This window comes from Hypanus sabinus, chromosome 14, assembly GCF_030144855.1.
Source record: "Hypanus sabinus isolate sHypSab1 chromosome 14, sHypSab1.hap1, whole genome shotgun sequence".
Classification (NCBI taxonomy): Eukaryota; Metazoa; Chordata; class Chondrichthyes; order Myliobatiformes; family Dasyatidae; genus Hypanus; species Hypanus sabinus.
The window spans coordinates 104,865,655-104,885,576 of NC_082719.1; the positions used below are offsets into that span (position 1 = coordinate 104,865,655).

Consider the following 19,922-nt stretch of genomic DNA (forward strand, 5'->3'; position numbering starts at 1 on the left):
CTCTGACCGAGTTGTATCTCCAAAATAAAAATAAATCCCAGCTGTCATCCTTAGGCCAATTTTCCCAGTTGATCTAAATCTCAACAAGACGAACAACACGGTGCTCAGCTCCAACACCTGTGCTGTAGCACAGCTGACAGATCTCCAATCTGAAAGCCACCCTCCACCACAACACTCTGGTTTCTACCGTCAAGCTAACTCCTTTTCATTTCAATAACTAGCTCACAATGGATCCCATGTGATCCTACCTTCTAGACTAGTCTACCATGTGGAATCTCATCAAGAACCTTGCTAAACTTCATGTAGACAATATCTGCTGCCTTACTCTCATCGATCATCTTGATCAACTCTTCAAAAAAAATCAAATTCATGATTTCCTTGAGCACAAAGACATGATGACTCTATAAAACATGAGGCACAGAATCAGAATTAGGCCATTCAGCCCATTGAGTCTGCTCCGTCATTTCTCTCAACCCATTCTCCTCGTCCCATAATCTTTGATTTTTCTAATCAAGAACCTATCAACCTCCTAATCATAGGCCCTCAGACTCCCTAATTATAGAACACTACAGCGCAGAAACAGGCCCTTTGGCCCATCTAGTCTGTGCTGAACTATTATTCTGCCTAGTCCCATGGACCTGGACCCAGATCATAGCCCTCCATACCCCTACCATTCACATACCTACCCAAACTTCTCTTAAATGTTGCAATCAAACTCACGTCCATCACTTGCACACAATTACCACTCCCCGAGAGAAGAAACTTCCCGTTAGGTTGCCCTTAAATAATTCACCTTTCACCCTTAACCTATAACCACTAACTCACTTTTAAAATCTCATGCTCATTCAGCACAAGAGTGACCTCAAGCCTGCTGGATATCCCAACTGCCCCGCTCTCAGAACCCCTTCCTACACTGATGTTAGGTTCACCCACTTGTCCTTGGGGCTCTTCTGACATAAAGGCATAATAGTAGCCAGCATTCATGCTTCAAATAACCTCATTGTTCAGTAACAATGATACCAGAGTCTCTGTAGTATCTTTCCATACTGACTTGCTTTTGATCGGCCCCAGGGATAAATCCACCATTCTGTGCCTCAAGACCACCACCACCTCTTCTTTAGCTTAAATCAGTGATTTCAATGGGATCAGTGAGCTGGAGGACAGCTCACTGATCCGAAGGCTGATTAGAAAATTCCTTGTGTTTTGCACTTTGGTCCTGGGGTAACGCAGCTTCGTTTGGTTGTATTCATGTATAATTGAACGACTATTAAACTTGAGCTATGAATTATGAATCACGAACTATATCAGACAGGCACTGGAACACAAAGGGAAATGAGGGAAGCAGCTGAGCAGTTTAAATTGGCATCAAGGTTAGCTCAGAGACTGTCCAAGGAGCCTATTCCTGTACGGTACTGTTCTATAGTCCAACAGTGCAGCAGGTATATGGAAACACTACCAGCTGTTTTTTTAAAAAGGGGGGGGGGGGGGTGGGGATGAGTTCCTACTACCTGTTAAATGCTCCCAATGGCATACATCTCAAATAGCCTCTAACAACCAAGTCCATCTCCTAAGCTGGACAGAACCATCTCTATTGACACTGGCATCTTAAAATGAATCACTTTGGGCAGATGCGGCTTATCAGCCAAGGCTGGCAACCGATTTTCAAACCTCCACTGCCTTGCGACTATACCATTCATGGGGAAGACTTTGGGAGTAAACCCTGAGGAAAATTCTGGAGTTTGATTCTTTAAGGTAGTCCTATGCCGAGTTGAGTGCTGACTGACAAATCCTGTGATGGTGCTGGTGCCAAACTGCGTACATGGGCACAGTTTGCTTACCACATCGTACTGCTACAGCGTGCATATCATGCGAGGATACTAGGCTGCTACATCCGTGGTCGACCAGACCAACAGAGGGCCTCCAACCAGCCAAATGTGACCTGAGAACAGATTTTGCCCCTTCATAGTTGCTGGGTGTAAATACTGGGACATGCTGCTCAGCAACAGATTGGGAGCAGTTCAACACTCGCCAACACATCCTCAGACAATTCAGGATGAACATAAATACCCAATTTAGGAGTCCCAAAGAAAATGAATTTTAAAAAAACTGTTTCCCAAACACAAGAGATGCTGGAAATCCAGAGCAACACACACAGAATGCTGGAGGAACTCAGCAGGTCAGACAGTGTCTATGGACAGAGTAACACACACAAAATACTGGAGGAACTCAGCAGGTCAGACAGTGTCTATGGACAGAGTAACACACACAAAATGCTGGAGGAATTCAGCAGGTCAGACAGTGTCTACGGACAGAGTAACACACGCAAAATGCTGGAGGAACTCAGCAGGCCGGGCAGCATCTGTGGAGAGGACTAAACAGTCAACATTTCAGGTTGTCACTGTAAGCTTCTCTTTTCATGTAAATCCAATCTCAGGATTCAAGATTATTCCAGTACACAAGTGTAAAGGAGAACAAAATAACTGTTACTCCAGATCCAATGCACCAGACAACAAAGCAATAAGATAAATAACACAGTAATAAAAACACAGTAAATATAAATACATAAGACAGCTTATATACCATAGATTGATTGTACATCCATAAAGTGACTCTTGGCTCCGGAGTGTCTGTACATAAGGTGACTGACAGGAAATGAAAAAGTGGTGGTGGTTGGGGGTGTAGAGGGGTGGGTTAGTGGGTGGAGGCGTTGATCAGCCTCACTGCTTGGGGAAAGTAACTGTTTTTGAGTCTGGTGGTCCTGGTGTGGATGCTACATAGCCTCCTCCCTGATGGGAGTGGGACGAACAGTCCATGAGCAGGAGGGGTGGGATCCTTCATGATGTTACTGACCCTTTTCCAGCATCTTTCTATATAGACACACAGTATCTCTGTGATTTTAAAGCTGCTCCACCAGTTCACACATAGACTCACAATACATTGTAACCTACTTCTTTTAACTAGTCTTCCTGATTTGTTACTTTGTTCTTATTACTTTACACAGAATATCCAGTTGCTACTTTGATTAGCACGTCCTCAAAGTGACTGGGCACAAGTATCTGTACTCAATAGGACATTTACCTGGTTTGTTTGTTTGCAGGAGTTCTTCTCTTTCGGAGATGACCAGTGTACACCTAGCGTGTCAGTGAAATCCTCATTCCACTGCAGAAAAAACACAGCACAATTCAACATAAGACTCTATGGAGATGAACTTTTTCCTTATGAGAGGTGTGGAGAGCAAGGTCCAGCATTCCCTCTGCTGGATTGGACTGTTATAAGTAGTTGCATGAAATACAAACAAACTATTAGACCTTAAGCTGCAAAGAAATTAACAGTCTAATCTAAGAATTAGTTTATATTTCATGTAACAACTTATATAATGTAACTGCTTCATATGTTTCCTATTAGTCACAGTATGTATATGTAGCTGTTTAGTACATCTCCTAATGATTACACTTGTGCGATTCTGGAAAGCTCTGGAGACTTCTCTTGCTATTGCATTATTTGAATAAAAACTTTCTGGTTGGTTGGCACTCATCTACAAAGCTGAATGGATTTTTTCTCATCTATGTGGGTGCAAAAACAGCTATTCCACATTGGGCACCATCTATTGTCTTTCGACTCTCCCTCTCTTCAATTAGTAGACCTCTATCATTTTCAACTCTCTCATTGTTCTATTAACACTAAATAAAACAATTATGAAGCCTTCTGAAATAACCTTGGATTAAAAACTTCAGAATCCAACGCCTTCCTTTCCAGTCCTGATGAAGGGTTTCAGCCTGAAGCATCGACTATTTATTCCTCTCCACAGAAGCTGCCTGACCTGCTGAGTTCTTCAAGCATTTTGTGTGTGTTGCTCTGGATTTCCAGCATCTGCAGAATCTCGTGGTTAAAAATGGAGCCACCGCTAGCAGTATTTGAGAAGGGTTGCTTTGAGGGCAAAGTATTTTCTTGAGGTCTCAGATTTTGATGAGTGAAGATGAATGGTGACAAGGTATAAGACCACAAGATATAGGCACAGAATTAGGCCATTTGGTCCATTGAGTCTACTCCACCATTTCATCATGGCTGATCCATTTTCCCTCCAAGTCCAAATCTCCTACTTTCTCCCCTAATCCCTTCATGCCCTGACCAATTAAAAATGTATCAACCTCCACCTTAAATATACATAAATACTTGGTCTCCATAGCTGCCTGTGATAAAAAGTTCACCACTTTCAGGCTAAAGAAATTCCTCCTCATCTCAGTTCTAAAAGGACACTCCTCTCCTCTGAGGATGTGTCCCCTGGTCTTAGACTCTCCCACCACAGGAAACATCCTCTCCACATCCAGTCGATCAAGGCCTTTCACCATTCAATAGGTTTCAATGAGATCACCCCTCAGTCTTCTGAATTCTAGTGAATACAAGCCCAGAGCCATCAAACGGTCATCAAATGACAAACCATTCAATCCTGGAATCACTTTCGTGAACCTCCTTTGAACCCTCTCCAGTTTCAGCACATCCTTTCTAAAATAAGGGGCCAAAAATGCTCACAGTACTCCAAGTGAGGCCTCACCAGTGCTTTATAAATTCTCAATATTACATCCTTGCTTTTATACTCCCTCATCTGTGGCACCTTGTCAAAGGCCTTCTGATCATCCAAGTACAGAACGCCAACTGATTCTTCGTTGTCTATCCTGCTTGTTATTTCCTCAAAGAATTCCAACAGATTTGTCAGGCAAGACTTTTCCTTGAGGAAACCATGCTGACTATAACCTATGTTGTCATGTACCTCCAAGTACCCTGACACCTCATCCTTAATAATCAACTCCAACGTCTTCCCAACCACTGAGTCAGATTAACTAGCTTATAGTTTCCTTTCTTCTGCCTCCCCCCCCCCCCCCCCAAAGAGTGGAATGACATTTCCAATTTTCCAGTCTTCCGGAATCATTCTAGAAAATACTGATTCCTGAAAAATCATTACTAATGCCTCCATGATCTCTTCAGCCACCTCTTTCAGAACCCTGACGTGTAGGCCATCTGGTCCTGGTGACAGATCTACTTTCAGACCTTTCAGTTTCCCCAAGAGCCTTTGCCCTAGTAATGGTAACTTCATTCACTTCATTACCCCTGATACCTGGAACTTCTAACTTACTGCTGGTGTCTTCCACAGTGAAGACTGTTGCAAAATACTTATTCAGTTCATCTGCCATTTCTTTGTCCCTATGTCTCCAACATCGTTTTCCTGTGGGCCAATATTCACTCTCACCGCTCTTTTACACTTCATGTATCTGAAGAAACTAATTGGTATTCTCGAATATTATTGGTTAGCTTACTTTTGTATTCATCTTTACCTGCTTCATGACTTTTTAAAGTTGCCTTCTGTTGGTTTTTAAAAGCTTCTCAGTCCTCTAGCTTCCCACTAATTTTTGCTCGATTATATGCCCTTCCTTTGGCTTTTATGTTGGCTTTGACTTGTCTTGTTAGTCACAGTCTTCTCATCTTGTCTTTAGAAGACATCCTCTTCCTCTTTGGGATGTACATGTCCTGTGCCTTCTGAATTCCTTCCAGTCAATTCCAGCCGTTGCTGCTCTGCTGATATCCCTGCCGGTGTTCCTTTCCAATTCATTCTGGTCAACTCCTCTCTCGTGCCTCTGTAATTTACTCCACTGTAATATTGATACATCTGACTTTAGCTTCTTCTCAAATTCAGGGTGAATTTGATCATACTATGACCACTTGTCCCTAAGCACTCCAAATCAATTCAGGTTTATTGCACAAAACACAGTCCAGAACAGCTAACCCTCTAGTGGGCTCAACCATAAGCTGCTCTAAAAAGCCATCTGGTAGGTTTTCTAGAAATTCCTCTTCCTGGAATCCAGCACCAGGCCAATTTACCTGCATATTGAAATCCCTTGTGACTACTGCCCTTCTGGCATGCATTTTCTATCACCCATTGTAATTTGTAGATCACATTCTTACTACTGTTTGGGGGTCTGTATACACTCCCATCAGGGTCTCTTTACCCTTGCAGTTCCTTAACTCTACCCACAATGATTCATCACCTTCAAACCCTCCGTCACCTCTTTCTAAAGACTTGATTTCATTTTTTACCCCCAAACAGAGTAACACCACCCGTTCTGCCTTCCTGCCCATCCTTTCAATACAATGTGTATCCTTGGACATTAAGCTCTCAGCTATAATCTTTAAGCCAGGATTTCATGACATCTACAACATCAGACATGCCAATCTGTAACTGTGACCATCTACCTTATTCCGTATACTGCGTGCATTCAAATATTACACCTTCAGTCCTGTATTCACCCTTTTCGATTCTGTCCACCTTTTACATTGCAAATCATCCTATTGACTGCAATTTTGTCCTATCAATAGCCTCACCTCACTATACATTGCCTACTGCATCTTCAGTAACACACCCAAACTGCTGGAGGATCTCAGCAGGCTGGGCAGCATCTATAGAAAAGATTATAGTCAATGTTTCAGGCCGAGTCCCTTTAGCAGGACTGGACTGAAAAAAAAGAGTAGAGTCAACTCCCATCTCCCAGGTTCAAGTGCAAACCATCTCTTCTGTACAGGTCCCACCTTCCCTGGAAGAGAGCTCAATGATCCAGAAATCTTACACCCTCCCTCCTACACCAACTCCTTAGCCACATGTTAAACTGCATAACCTTCTTAGTTCTGGCCTGAGATCACAACCCTGGAAGTCCTGCCCTTTAACTTATTACCCAACTCCGCTCGCAGAACCTCGTCATTCATCTTACTCATGCCATTGGTACCTACATGGACCATGATTTCTCACTGCTCACACTCCCACTGAAGAATGCTGAGGACTCAATCCAAGATATCTTGGACCTTTGCGCTTGGGAGACAACATACCATCCAGGAATCTCATTCTCACCTACAGAACCTCCTGTCTGTTCCTCCAACTAATGAGTCCCCCTTCCCTTCCGAGTCTCAGAGGCAGACTCAGTGCCAGAGACCTGACCACTGTGACTTTCCTGTTAGGTCATCTCCCTGCACCCACCCCCAATAATATCCAAAGTGATGTACCTGTTGTTGAGGAGGATGGCACAGTGGTACTCTGCACTGGTTCCTTATCCCCTTTCCCCTTCCTGCCTGTCACCCAGTGTCACGCACCTTGGGTGTAACTACCCCTCTATATGTCCTATCACCCCCTCAGCCTCCAGAATGATCCGGAGTTTATTCATTTCCTGCTCCAACTCCTTGATGCGCATTGTTGGAAGCTGCAGCTGGATGCACTTCTCGCAGTTGTAGTCACCACGGACACTGCTGGTAAAAAAGAACAACTTAGCTAAGAGCTTTTCATTTTTTTCTTTCTCTCTCCGCTAACACCTCAAGATCACCACTAACTCCACTCAGACGATGACCACTGTGCTTGTCATTGCCTTCCTTTAATTTGCCCTTGCTAATCAGTCCCAAATGCCAATTGGTCACTGATCAAAGCTCTTTTTCACTGTAGCAACCCGCTGCTGCCTTTTGTACTTGGGCAGTGGACCAGATTGAAGTCCCATCTCTTCAAAACTTTCAATGTCCGGACTGGCCGCTGGTCAAAGCTCTTTCTGGTAGTCTCTCTCCTGGTCCTTGCTTTTAACCCAATAGAGAAAGGGGAAATGTTTCAGGGGAACATCTTCACATGAGGGTGTTGAGAGTGTGGAATGAGCTGCCAGCACAATGTGGGTTCAATTGCAACATTTAGGAGAAATTTGGATAAGTACATGGATGGGAGGGGAATGGAGGGCTATGCTCCCAGTGCAAGTTGATGGGAGTAGGTAGTGTAACAGTTCAGCAGAGACTAGGTGGACTGAAGGGCCTGTTTATGACTCACTTCAGAGATACAAATGCCAGTCAGTCGAGTGATTTGCTTCTCCTGTGAAATGCTGGAGATCAGAGAGAACTATCCCACAGTGAACTCTGCGCAATACCAGTCCTAGTGGTTCATTCCCTGCCACTGTTTGTAAGGAGCCTGTATGCTCTGCCAGTGACTGTGTAGGTTTCCACTGGGGGCTTCCTCCCACATTCCAGAGATGTACAGGGCCCCGGGCGGCCCCCGCAGCACGTCCTCAGACTCTGATGGCTGTTGACGCAAACGACACTTCACTAAGTTTCAGTGCTTCTACGTACACGTGACAGGATGCTCAGTAGTCTTACGTTCGGGGAAAGAAGCTGTTTCCCACCCTAAAAGTTATTGTCCTATTGCTACAGTCCCTCCTGCCTATGGTAGGGGGCGTCAAAGATGGATGGGAGAGATCATTGACAGGCAAATGCTGGATCTGAACTGGAGAGGGAGCCAGGTCCTCATAGGGAGGTTTGCCTGTGCTACACAGGATGGTTTAAACTGGTCTGGCAGGGGTCTGCCACACAGTGCTGCAGTTCATTAGGTGAGGAAGTATAGAAGTTAAAACAAACAGGTAAATTTGTAAACCTGTATATTACTGTCTCACGTTCCTAGGTACAAAGCCAGATCGGCTTCACAAACTGTCCGTAACGTACAAGGGAAAACAACACAAGACAAGATTTTCACTATTGTGCTACATGTGACAATTATAAACCCAGAATTCTTGGTGACCAGCAGGATATCCTTATGCTAGGTCTCTTGTTGTCAGTCATTTACAAGACCATAAGACACAGGAGCAGATTAGGCCATTTGGCCCATCGAGTCTGCTTTGCCATTTTATCATGGCTGATTTATTATCCCTCTCAATCCCATCTCCCTGTCACCTTTGATGCCCTGCTTTAAATAATCCCAAAGACTTGCCCTCTGGAGTCACATGTGGCAATGAATGCCACAGGTTCACTAGCCTCTGGCTAAAAAAATTCCTCTTCAGCTCTGTTATCAATATATGTAATGTTGGATTTGTTCAGGCTAATTTTGATGTTATCTTCAAAATGTTTCCTTTGCTCGCTGACTGTGCTTCATTTGGGAGTGAAGGATGGGTTTGGGATCGTCCAGTACACTGGTGTTAGTTAGTGCGTCCGTCCTCCCAGCTCATTCTCAAAAGTGATGGTGTGGTGGACAATGAAGAAAGTTGCTCCAGGGTTTAGATCAGCTGGGGAAGTGGGCCAAGGAATGACATCTGAAATTTAATTCAGACAAGCTGAAGTACTGCAGCGTACATGGGTGTTAAGCCAGGGAAAGACGTACACAGTGAATGAAGAATCTCATCAGGTAGAGAGGCCAAGGCGTATAAATTCCTTCGAAGTGTTGAAAAGGTGGTGAAGGAGGATGAGGCATGCTTGCCTTCGTCAGGTAGGGTAGTGAGTTGCACTTCGTGTTTGAACAGTGCAGGAAGTTGGTGAGACCCTACATGGAATACTGCGTACACTTCTGGTTGCTTAGCAATAGGAAGGAAGTGACCAGGTGGAGAGGTGTGCCACAAAGACTCACAATGACGTTGCCTGGACTGGAAGACTTGAATTATACAAAGGGAGACAGGACAGGTTGGGACAGTTTTCCCTGCAGCGAAGGAGAGTGAAGGGTGAATTTATTAGCGGTTGAGAGGAATAATAAACCAGCCATGATGAAATGCCAGAGCACACCTGATTGGCTGAATGGCCTAATTCTCCTCCTACTGCACTATGGTCTCATGAGAGGCACAGATAAAATAGACTGTCGATCTTTACTGGGCCTGTTTTGCTGTTGTTGCTTTGTGACTTGAAGTGTTCTAATTGTTATGTTCTGGGCAGTTCTGCTGAAGGTGGTGGGCATGCTATGTTGGCGCCAGACTTGCATGTTGCCCCCAGCATATCCCTGGGTGTGTTGGTCTTAAAGCAAACGACATAGTTCACTGCATGTTGCAATGTACACGTGATCAATAAATCTGACCCTGAATGTGAGGGTGAACGTGAAGGTAGAAAGGAACTACGAAGTGTGGCTTAAGGTGAAAGGGAGAATGAATTAAACTGAGAGGCAGGTTTCTGAACACAGAGGTGGGCAGGTACATGGATCGAGCTGCCAGGAGCCAGTATGACGACAATGCATACAAAATGCTGGAGGAACTCAGCAGGGCAGGCAGCATCCATGGAGGTGAATAAATAATTAACGTTTCAGATCAAGACCTTCACAGGACTGGAAAGGGAGGGGGCAAGATGGAGGGTGGGCAGGGTAGGGAAGGAAGGAGTACAAGCTGGCAGGTGATGGGTGAAACCAGGTGAGGGGGAAGGTGGGTGGGTGGGTGGGGAAGAAGCAAGACACTGCGAGGGGAGGGAGAGGGAAAGGGCTGAAGAAGAAGGAATCTGATGGGAGTTGACAGTGGACTATCTGAGAAAGGGAAGGAGAAGGGGAACCAGGGAAAAAGAGGAGTAAGAGGAGAGCCAGAACAGGAAAAAAGGTTGGGGTGGAAATATGACAATCCTTGAAAGGCGTTTGTGCAGGACCTGAATAAGAAAGGTTTGGAGGGATAGGGGTCAAAGACAAGCAAATTGGATCAGCTCAAGAAGACATCTTGGTCACCATTGATGAGTTGGTTCAAAAAGCTTGTTTCTATGCTCCATAACTCTCACTCTATGACAAAGCATTTTTCTCCCCAGTTATCCAGAGTATTAATACAGGCCTGCTCTAATAGAACCACAATAACCCATTGCGTACCTGTGAGTTTGGTGGTGTCTTTTCACCATCTACGTCGTTTTCAGGTCTGTCTGTGAGCAACCCCTGAACCTGGTATTCGAGGACATAGCTATCAATGAACCTTTCCAGCTCCTCTATTTCCTGAGATCGGTTACTTCCGGCTTCCGAGGAAGCTGAGGCTACTGAGGAGTTCTCCATGCTCGTCTACTGTTACGTTTCTGTGGAAAGAACAAATCGATCATTTAAATAATGCTCACATATCCTGCCAACCAAAACTGGGGAAATAAAATTCAGTCCTGGAATCATCAAATTATTGCAAAAGTCCATGGTTTGAAAACAATCATTACCCGGTCTGATGTACACACAAGCCCTCACAATATGATTAGCTTTTAGATGAATTGCAGTAATGGGGCGAAAGCAGGAGAATGGGGTTGAGAGAGAGAATTAGTCAGCCATGATGGAATGGTGGAGCAGACTCAATGGACTGAGTGGCCTATGTCTTATGGTCTTAAGGGCAATGAGGGAGAGACAATAAATATCAACATCCCAAACAGTAATGAATAAATATAAAAGTTCATCTTTTGTGGCAAGTGTTAATTGCACACTCTACTGGCATCAAACCACACTTCTGAAATTTGAGTACATGAACTTCAATGTAACCACATTTCCCTTTTCAGTCATAATATTCCCGAACACCATCATTTCTGCTATATGTCCAGCCCTTATTAAACCCTTCAAATCCATCACCCCATGTTCATCAGGATTAAATTTTATTGTCCTGCCTAAAGATTTCTATTCTCTCAAAATATTCTGCAAGTTAGGTCCCTTAATAGTGCAATTCCAAATGTAGAACAGTAGGGGGAGTATGTCAACACTAAATAGACAATAATTAAGTCCACAACAGAGTTCTGGCCCAAATCATTTCCACTGATGCTGCCTGCCTGGCCTGCTCAGTCTCTTCAGCATTTTGTGTGTGTGTTGCTCCAGAGTTTGAACATCTACAGATTTTCTCTTGTTAGCAATTTTTCAGAGTGGTCATTTGAATCGGGAGGAAGCTACAGCTTGTGATTCAGCTGGGAGCTCAGAGAATTCGACCGTGTAGGTAGGATTTAAGCCTACCTGGTCAATACCTGTGGAGGAGGGGGAACTGCGCAGGCGCGAGTGACGTCAGCGTCGAGCGCGCACTTTAAAAGGCAGGACTTCTTGTCAGAGCGGGCAGCGGAGTCCGTGGAAGCAGAGTCCTGGGCTTTGGCTAAGTGGGCTTCGGCGTAAGGGGACTTCGGTAAGCTTGTGTGATTGCTCGCTGAGGGGAAGAAGGTAAGGTCGCTAGGTGCTTTTTAGACTTATTCTATTAATCCAGTTCAGGTATGGGGGAGACAGACAGAGCAGTGGTGTGCTCCGTATGCAGTATGTGGGAGGTCAGGGTCAACACAGTTGTCCCTGATGACCACACCTGCAAAAGGTGCGTTAGGGAGTTGGAGCAGGAGCTGGATGAACTACGGATCATTCGGGAGGTGGAGGCAGAGATAGATAGGAGTTATCAGGAGGTAGTCACACCAAAAAACCAAGAAGTAGGCAGATGGGTGACGGTCCAGAGAGGCAGGGGGAGCAGGCAGAGAGAGCAGGAGGGGAGGAGGGAAGAGAAGAGAGCGATAGTTTTAGGAGATTCTATAGTCAAGGGGGCAGATAGGAGATTTTGTGGGGCAGATCGGGAGTCTCGGATGGTACGTTGCCTCCCTGGTGCCAGGGTCCGGGACATCTCAGTTCGGGTGCAGGCTATTCTTGAGAACGAGGGCATTAACCCAGATGTAGTGGTCCATGAAGGGACCAACGATGTAGGTAAGGTGAGTGAGGGGGTCCTGCTTAGAGAGTTCAGGGAGTTAGGAGTGAAGCTGAAAGGCAGGACCTCCAGGGTGACAATCTTGGGATTGCTACCTATGCCACATGTGAGTGAGGCGAAGAATAGAATGATTATGCACATTAATACGAGGCTGAGAGCATGGTGCAGGAAGGAAGGGTTCAGGTTTTTGGATAATTGGTCTTTGTTCCAGGGTCATTGGGATCTGTTTCGAAGGGACGGTCTACATCTGAACTGGAGGGGTACTAACATTCTTGCAGGAATGTTTGCCAGTGCTGCTCGGGGGGGTTTAAACTAGATGTGCAGGGGGCAGGGATCCAGAATACGAGAGAAGATGATATGATGAAGGATAAGGGACAGGTGGGGAATACACGTTTCCCAAATATTAATTGTGTAAAGGAGAAAGGTGAGACAGAACATGTGTTGGAAAAGTTACATGTACAGAGGGTTGGTCAGAAGGAGCATGGGGTTAAATGTGTAGAAGGTTTGGGTGATCTTGAGAAGGTCATCAAAATTCAAGGTGCAATTAGCCCGATGGAAGTTCAAGGAGCTGGGTTAGGTACAATAGACAGTGTTTTAAGCAAAGAGAGGAGGAATGGGCTAAGAATTCTATACTTGAATGTGCGTAGTGTCAGAAATAAGACAGATGAGCTTGAATCTCAGATGAAAATGGGGAACTACGATATTGTTGGGATAACGGAGACACGGCTGCAAGGGGATCAGGCCTGGGAATTGAGTGTACCAGGGTATATGTGCTATCGTAGAGACAGAAATATGGGAAGAGGGGGTGGGGTGGCCCTGTTGGTGAGGAATGAGATTCAGTCCTTAGCAAGGGGTGACTTAGGAACAGGGGAAGTAAGAGTCTGTGTGGATTGAGCTGAGGAACAGTAAGGGTACAAAGACCCTAATGGGTGTTGTGTACAGGCCCCCAAACAGTAGCGTGGATATTGGGTACAAGTTGATTAGGGAGTTAACATTGGCATGTGCTAAAGGTAATGCAGTCGTTATGGGAGATTTCAACATGCAGGTGAACTGGGAGAATCAGGTAGGTGCTGGACCCCAGGATAGGGAGTTTGTGGAGTGTCTAAGGGATGTATTTTTGGAACAGCTTGTGCTTGAGCCAACCAGGAATGAGGCTATTTTGGACTTGATCTGTAATGAACAGGAATTGATAAGTGATCTTGAGTAAAGGAGCCATTAGGAAGTAGTGATCATAACATGATAAGTTTTTATCTACAATTTGAGAGGGATAAGGGCAGATCAGAGGTGTCAGTGTTGCAATTAAATAAAGGAGACTACGGAGCCATGAGGGAAGAGCTGGCCAAAGTTAAATGGGTGGATGCCCTGGCAGGAAAGACAGTGGATCAGCAGTGGCAGATATTCTTGGGGATAATACAAAAGATGCAAAAGCAGTTCATTCCAATGAGAAGGAAGGATTCAAAGAGGGGGAAGGGGCCACAGTGGTTGACAAAGGAAGTCAGAGATTGTATAGCATTAAAGAAAAAGAAGTATGACAGGGCTAAGATGAGTGGGAATACAGATGATTGGGAAAGTTTTAAGGAACAGCAGATCTTAACTAAAAAAGCAATACAGAGAGAAAAAATCAGTTATGAGCTCAGTCTAGCCAGGAATATAAAAGGGGATAGCAAAAGCTTTTTTTAGCTATGTGAAGAGAAAGAAGATAGTTAAGAACAATGTTGGCCCCTTGAAGAATGAATTGGGAGAAATTGTTATGGGAAACAGGGAAATGGCAACAGAATTTAATGCATTCTTTAGATCTGTCTTCACCAGGGAGGACACAAGCAATCTCCCAGATGTATGGATGGGCCAGGGTCATAAGATATCAGAGGAATTGAAACAAATTGACATTAGGAAAGAAACTGTGATGAGTAGACTGATAGGACTGAAGGCTAATAAATCCCCGGGTCCAGATGGTCTGCATCCGAGGGTTCTAAAAGAGGTGGCTCAGGAAATTGCGGATGCATTGGTAATCATTTTCCAATGTTCCTTAGATTCAGGATCAGTTCCTGAAGATTGGAGAGTGGCTAATGTTATCCCACTTTTCAAGAAGGGAGGGAAGGAGAAAATGGAGAACTATCGCCCTGTTAGCCTAACGTCAGTCGTGGGGAAGATGCTTGAGTCCATTATTAAGGACGAAATAGTGGCATATCTTGATGGCAGTAATAGGATTAGGCCGAGCCAGCATGGATTTACTAAGGGCAAATCATGCTTGACTAATCTGTTGGAGTTTTTTGAGGGTGTAACAAGGATGTTAGACGAGGGTAAGCCAGTGGATGTAGTGTACCTAGATTTTCAGAAGGCATTCGATAAGGTGCCACATAGGAGATTGGTGAGTAAAATCAGAGCTCATGGCATTGGGGGCAGGGTTTCAACATGGATAGAAAACTGGTTGGCAGATAGAAAGCAAAGGGTAGCAGTGAATGGGTGTTTCTCGGACTGACTGGAGGTGACTAGTGGGGTACCACAGGGCTCTGTATTGGGACCACAGCTCTTTACGATTTATGTCAATGATTTAGATGAGGGCATTGAAAACTATATCAGCAAGTTTGTTGACGATACTAAACTGGGTGGCAGTGTGACATGCGAAGAGGACGTTAGGAGAATACAGGGAGACTTGGATAGGCTGGGTGAGTGGGCAGATACTTGGCAGATGTCATTCAATGTGAATAAATGTGAGGTTATCCACTTTGGAAGCAGGAACAAGAGGGCAGAGTATTGTCTGAACGGTGTAGAGTTAGGTAAGGGAGAAATGCAAAGAGACCTAGGAGTCCTAGTTCATCAGTCAATGAAGGTGAATGAGCAAGTGCAACAGGCAGTGAAGAAGGCAAATGGAATGTTGGCCTTTATTACAAGGGGAATTGAGTACAAGAGCAAGGATGTCCTTTTGCATTTGTACAGGGCCCTGGTGAGACCACACCTGGAATATTGTGTACAGTTTTGGTCTCCAGGTTTAAGGAAGGTTTAAGCAGGGACTGGGTATTGATAGTGAATGATCAGCCATGATCTCAGAATGGCGGTGCAGACTTGAGAGGCCGAATGGTCTACTTCTGCACCTATTGTCTAACGTCAATAGGCCATTCTGCCCATCAACCTAACTCTGCCATTCCATCATAAATGGCCATTGAAGTCAATCGTGCACCCAAGAGATTCTGCAGATGCTGGGAATCTTGAGCAACACACAAAATGCTGGAGGAACTCAGCAGGTCAGGCAGCATCTATGGAAATGAGTAAACTGTCAATGTTTCAGGCTGAGACCCTCCATCAGGACTGGCAACTCCACCTTCAACAATCTGCAACTTCATATCAAATTTTTATTGACTGTCAGAATCACTGGCACATGCCATGTAATTTGTTGTTTACCAGCAGCAGTACATTACAATGCACTATACTAAATTACAATAAGTATATATTTAAAGAATTATGTAGTGCAAAAAGAGTGCAAACAAATAGTGAGGTAGTGTCCATGGGTTCAGTGTCCACTCAGAAGGCTGATGGAGGGGAAGCAGCTGCTCCTGAAATATTGAGTTTATCTTCAGGCTGCTGTATCTCAGGCCACACCAGGAGCACTGGACGCAGTAAACCACACCAGCCAACTCACAGGTGAAGTGTTGCCTCACCTGGAAGGACTGTCTGGGGCCCTGAATGGTGGTGAGGGAGGAAGTGTAAAGGCAGGCGTAGCACTTGTTCCGTTTACAAGGATAAGTGTCAGGAGGGAGATCAGTGGGAAGGGATGGGGGGGGACGAGTGGACAAGGGACTCGCGTAGGGAGCGATCCCTGCAGAAAGCAGAAAGAGGAGCAGAAAAGTGGATAAAAAAAGCTTTTTCGAGTATGTAAAAAATAAAAGAGAGATGAGAGTGGAGATATGACCGCTAGAAAGTGAAGCCAGAGAAATAATAACGGGGGACAAAGAGATGGCTGATGAACTTAATGGGTACTTTGCATCAGTCTTCACTGTGGAAGACACCAGCAGCATGCCAGGTGTTGAAGGGAGTGAGGGAACAGAAGTGAGTGCAGTTACTATTACAAGGGAGAAGGTGCTCAAAAAACTGAAAGATCTAAAGGTACATAAGTCACCCCGACCAGATGAACTGCACTGCAGGTTTCTGAAAGAGTGAGCATTAAAGATTGCAGAGGCATTAATAATGATCTTTCAAGAATCACTGGACTCTGGCATGGTTCTGGAGGACTGGAAAATTGCAAATATCGCTCCACTCTTTAAGAAAGGAGGAGGGCCGCAGAAAGGAAATTATAGACCAGTTAACCTGACCTCAGTAGTTGGGAAGATGTTGGAGTCAATTGTTAAGGATGTGGTTATGGAGTACTTGGTGACGCAAGACAAGATAGGACAAAGTCAGCATGGTTTCATGTTGGAACTTTTTGAGATTTCAAGTAGGATAGATGAAAGGGATGCAATGGATGTTGTATATTTGGACTTTCAGAAGGCCTCTGACAATGTGCCACACATGAGGCTGCTTACCAAGTTCAGAGCCTATAGTATTGCAGGAAAGTTACCAGCATGGTTAGAGCATTGGCTGATTGGTAGGAGGCAGCAAATGGGAATAAAAGGATCCTTGTCTGGTTGGCTGCCAGTGACTAGTGGTGTTCCACAGGGGTCGGTGTTGGGACCACTTCTTTTTATGGGGTATATCAATAATTTAGATGATGGAATAGATGGCTTTGTTGCCAAGTTTGCAAATGATATGAAAGACTGGTGGAGGGGCAGGTAGTGTTGAGGAAACAGGAAGGTTGAAGAAAGACTTAGCCAGATTAGGTGAATGGGCAAGAAAGTGGCAAATGAAATACAATACTGGAAAATGCACTTAGGTAGAAGAAATAAATGTGCAGACTATTTTCTAAACAGGAAGAAAATCTAAAAATCTAAGATGCAAAGGGATTTTGGAGTCTTTGTGCAGAACACCCTAAAGGTTAACTTGCAGGTTAGGTCAGTGGTGAAGAAGGCAAATGCAATGTTAGCATTCATTTCAAGAGGCCTAGAATACAAGAGCAAGGATGTGATGCTGAGGCTTTATAAGACACTGGGAGGCCTCATCTTGAGTATTGTGAACAGTTTTGGGCTCCTCATCTAGGAAAAGATGAGCTAGTACTGGTGAGGGTTCAGAGGAGGTTCTCAAGGATGATTCTGGGAATGAAAGGATTAGCATATGAGGAACATTTGATGGCTCTGGGTCTGTACTCACTGGAATTTAGAAGGATGAGGGGGATCTCATCGAAACCTTTCAAATGTTGGAAGGCCTAGACAGAGTAGATGTGGAAAGGATATTTCCCATGATGGGAAAGTCTAGAACAAGAGGGTACAGCCTCAGTGTAAAGGGACGTCCATTTAAAACAGAGATGCAGAGAAATTTCTACCCTGCTGAGGGCCAGATCTCTGGCATTCAAGACTGGCAATCTAGAACCCTACAAGAATTCCAGGTACAACTTGTGGAAGGTCATTGAGAGAGGGACAAGGCAATTCCATGTGAAATTAGAGGCAAAGGTACATGACAGAGTTTACATGCCATTACTTCCCACCAAGGCAAAACCTAACAGCATAAGTGGCAGCGATGCTTCAGTCCCTGATGAGCTCCAATCTTTTTATGCAGGTTGTGAAAGGGAGAATAACACTACACCCGTGTGAATCCCCACAGTATCTGATGACCCTGTGGGCTCCGTCTTGGAGGCCAACATCAGAACATCCTTTATGAGGGTGAATGTGTGCAAGGTGAGAGGCCACAGTGGTGTATTTTTGGTAGAGCACTGAACAAACATGCCAACCAATTGGCTGGCATATCCAATCTCTTACTCCTGCAGAGTGCGGTTCCCACCTTCTTCAAAATGGCAGCAAAAATACCTGTGCTAAAGAAGAGCAGGGTGATTAGTCTAAAAAAAAATCGAGCACAGGTCCTCACTAGGTTGGTTATGGTTAGAATTAACTCCTGCCTGAGGAAAGACCCAGACCCACTGCAATTCACTAAGCAGGTGTAGGTTTATAGCTGATGCAATGTCACTGGCTCTACAATAGACAATAGGTGCAGAAGTAGACCATTCGGCCCCTCGAGTCTGCACAGCCATTCTGAGATCATGGCTGATCATTCACTATCAATACCCAGTCCCTGCCTTGTCCCCATATCCCTTGGTTCCCCTATCCATCAGATATCTATCCAGCTCCTTCTTGAAAGCATCCAGAGAATTGGCCTCCACCGTCTTCCGAGGCAGTGCATTCCACACCTCCACAACTCTCTGGGAGAAGAAGTTCTTCCTCAACTCTGTTTTAAATAACTGACCTCTTATTCTCAATCCATGCCCTCTGGTACTGGACTCTCCCAACGTCTGGAACATATTTCCTGCCTCAATCCTATCAAATCCTTTAATTATCTTAAACATTTCAATCAGATCCCCTCTCAATCTCCTCAATTCCAGTGAGTACATGCCCAATCTCTCTGCGTAAGACAGCCCTGCTATCCCAGGAATCAACCTAGTGAATCTACGCTGCACTTCCCCAATTGCCAGAATGTCCTTCCTTAAACCTGGAGACCAAAACTGTACACAATATTCCAGGTGTGGTCTCACCAGGGCCCTGTACAAATGCAAAAGAACATCCTTGCTCTTGTATTCAATTCCCCTTGTAACAAAGGCCAACATTCCATTTGCCCTCTTCACTGCCTGTTGCACTTGCTCATTCACCTTCATTGACTGATGAACTAGGACTCCTAGGTCTCTTTGCATTTCTCCCTTACCTAACTCGACACCGTTCAGACAATACTCTGCCCTCTTGTTCCTGCTTCCAAAGTGGATAACTTCACATTTATTCACATTGAATGACATCTGCCAAGTATCTGCCCGCTCACCCAGCCTATCCAAGTCTCCCTGTATTCTCCTAACGTCCTCTTCGCATGTCACACTGCCACCCAGTTTAGTATCGTCAGCAAACTTGCTGATATAGTTTTCAATGCCCTCATCTAAATCGTTGACATAAATCGTAAAGAGCTGTGGTCCCAATACAGAGCCCTGTGGTACCCCACTAGTCACCTCCAGCCAGTCCGAGAAACACCCATTCACTGCTACCCTTTGCTTTCTATCTGCCAACCAGTTTTCTATCCATGTTGAAACCCTGCCCCCAATGCCATGAGCTCTGATTTTACTCACCAATCTCCTATGTGGCACCTTATCGAATGCCTTCTGAAAATCTAGGTACACTACATCCACTGGCTTACCCTCGTCTAACATCCTTGTTACACCCTCAAAAAACTCCAACAGATTAGTCAAGCATGATTTGCCCTTGGTAAATCCATGCTGGCTCGGCCTAATTCTATTACTGCCATCAAGATATGCCACTATTTCGTCCTTAATAATGGACTCAAGCATCTTCCCCACGACTGACGTTAGGCTAACAGGGCGATAGTTCTCCGTTTTCTCCTTCCCTCCCTTCTTGAAAAGTGGGATGCTTTAGAGAACCTAGG

The 19,922-nt window shown here is 44.8% G+C and overlaps 1 protein-coding gene across 3 annotated transcripts in view; it reads right to left on the reverse strand.

Moving 5' to 3' along the window:
• Positions 1 to 19,922, reverse strand: part of ctif (CBP80/20-dependent translation initiation factor) — a 226,744-nt gene that overhangs the window by 139,281 nt on the left and 67,541 nt on the right. For all 3 annotated transcript variants that reach the window (XM_059989755.1, XM_059989754.1, XM_059989753.1), the window contains exons 2-3: positions 10,604 to 10,800; positions 3,079 to 3,159 (exon numbers count right to left, since the gene is read on the reverse strand). In XM_059989755.1, the coding sequence (XP_059845738.1) occupies positions 3,079 to 3,159; positions 10,604 to 10,780 (258 nt within the window). In that variant the 5' untranslated portion in view covers positions 10,781 to 10,800. The remainder of the gene's footprint in view (positions 1 to 3,078; positions 3,160 to 10,603; positions 10,801 to 19,922) is intronic.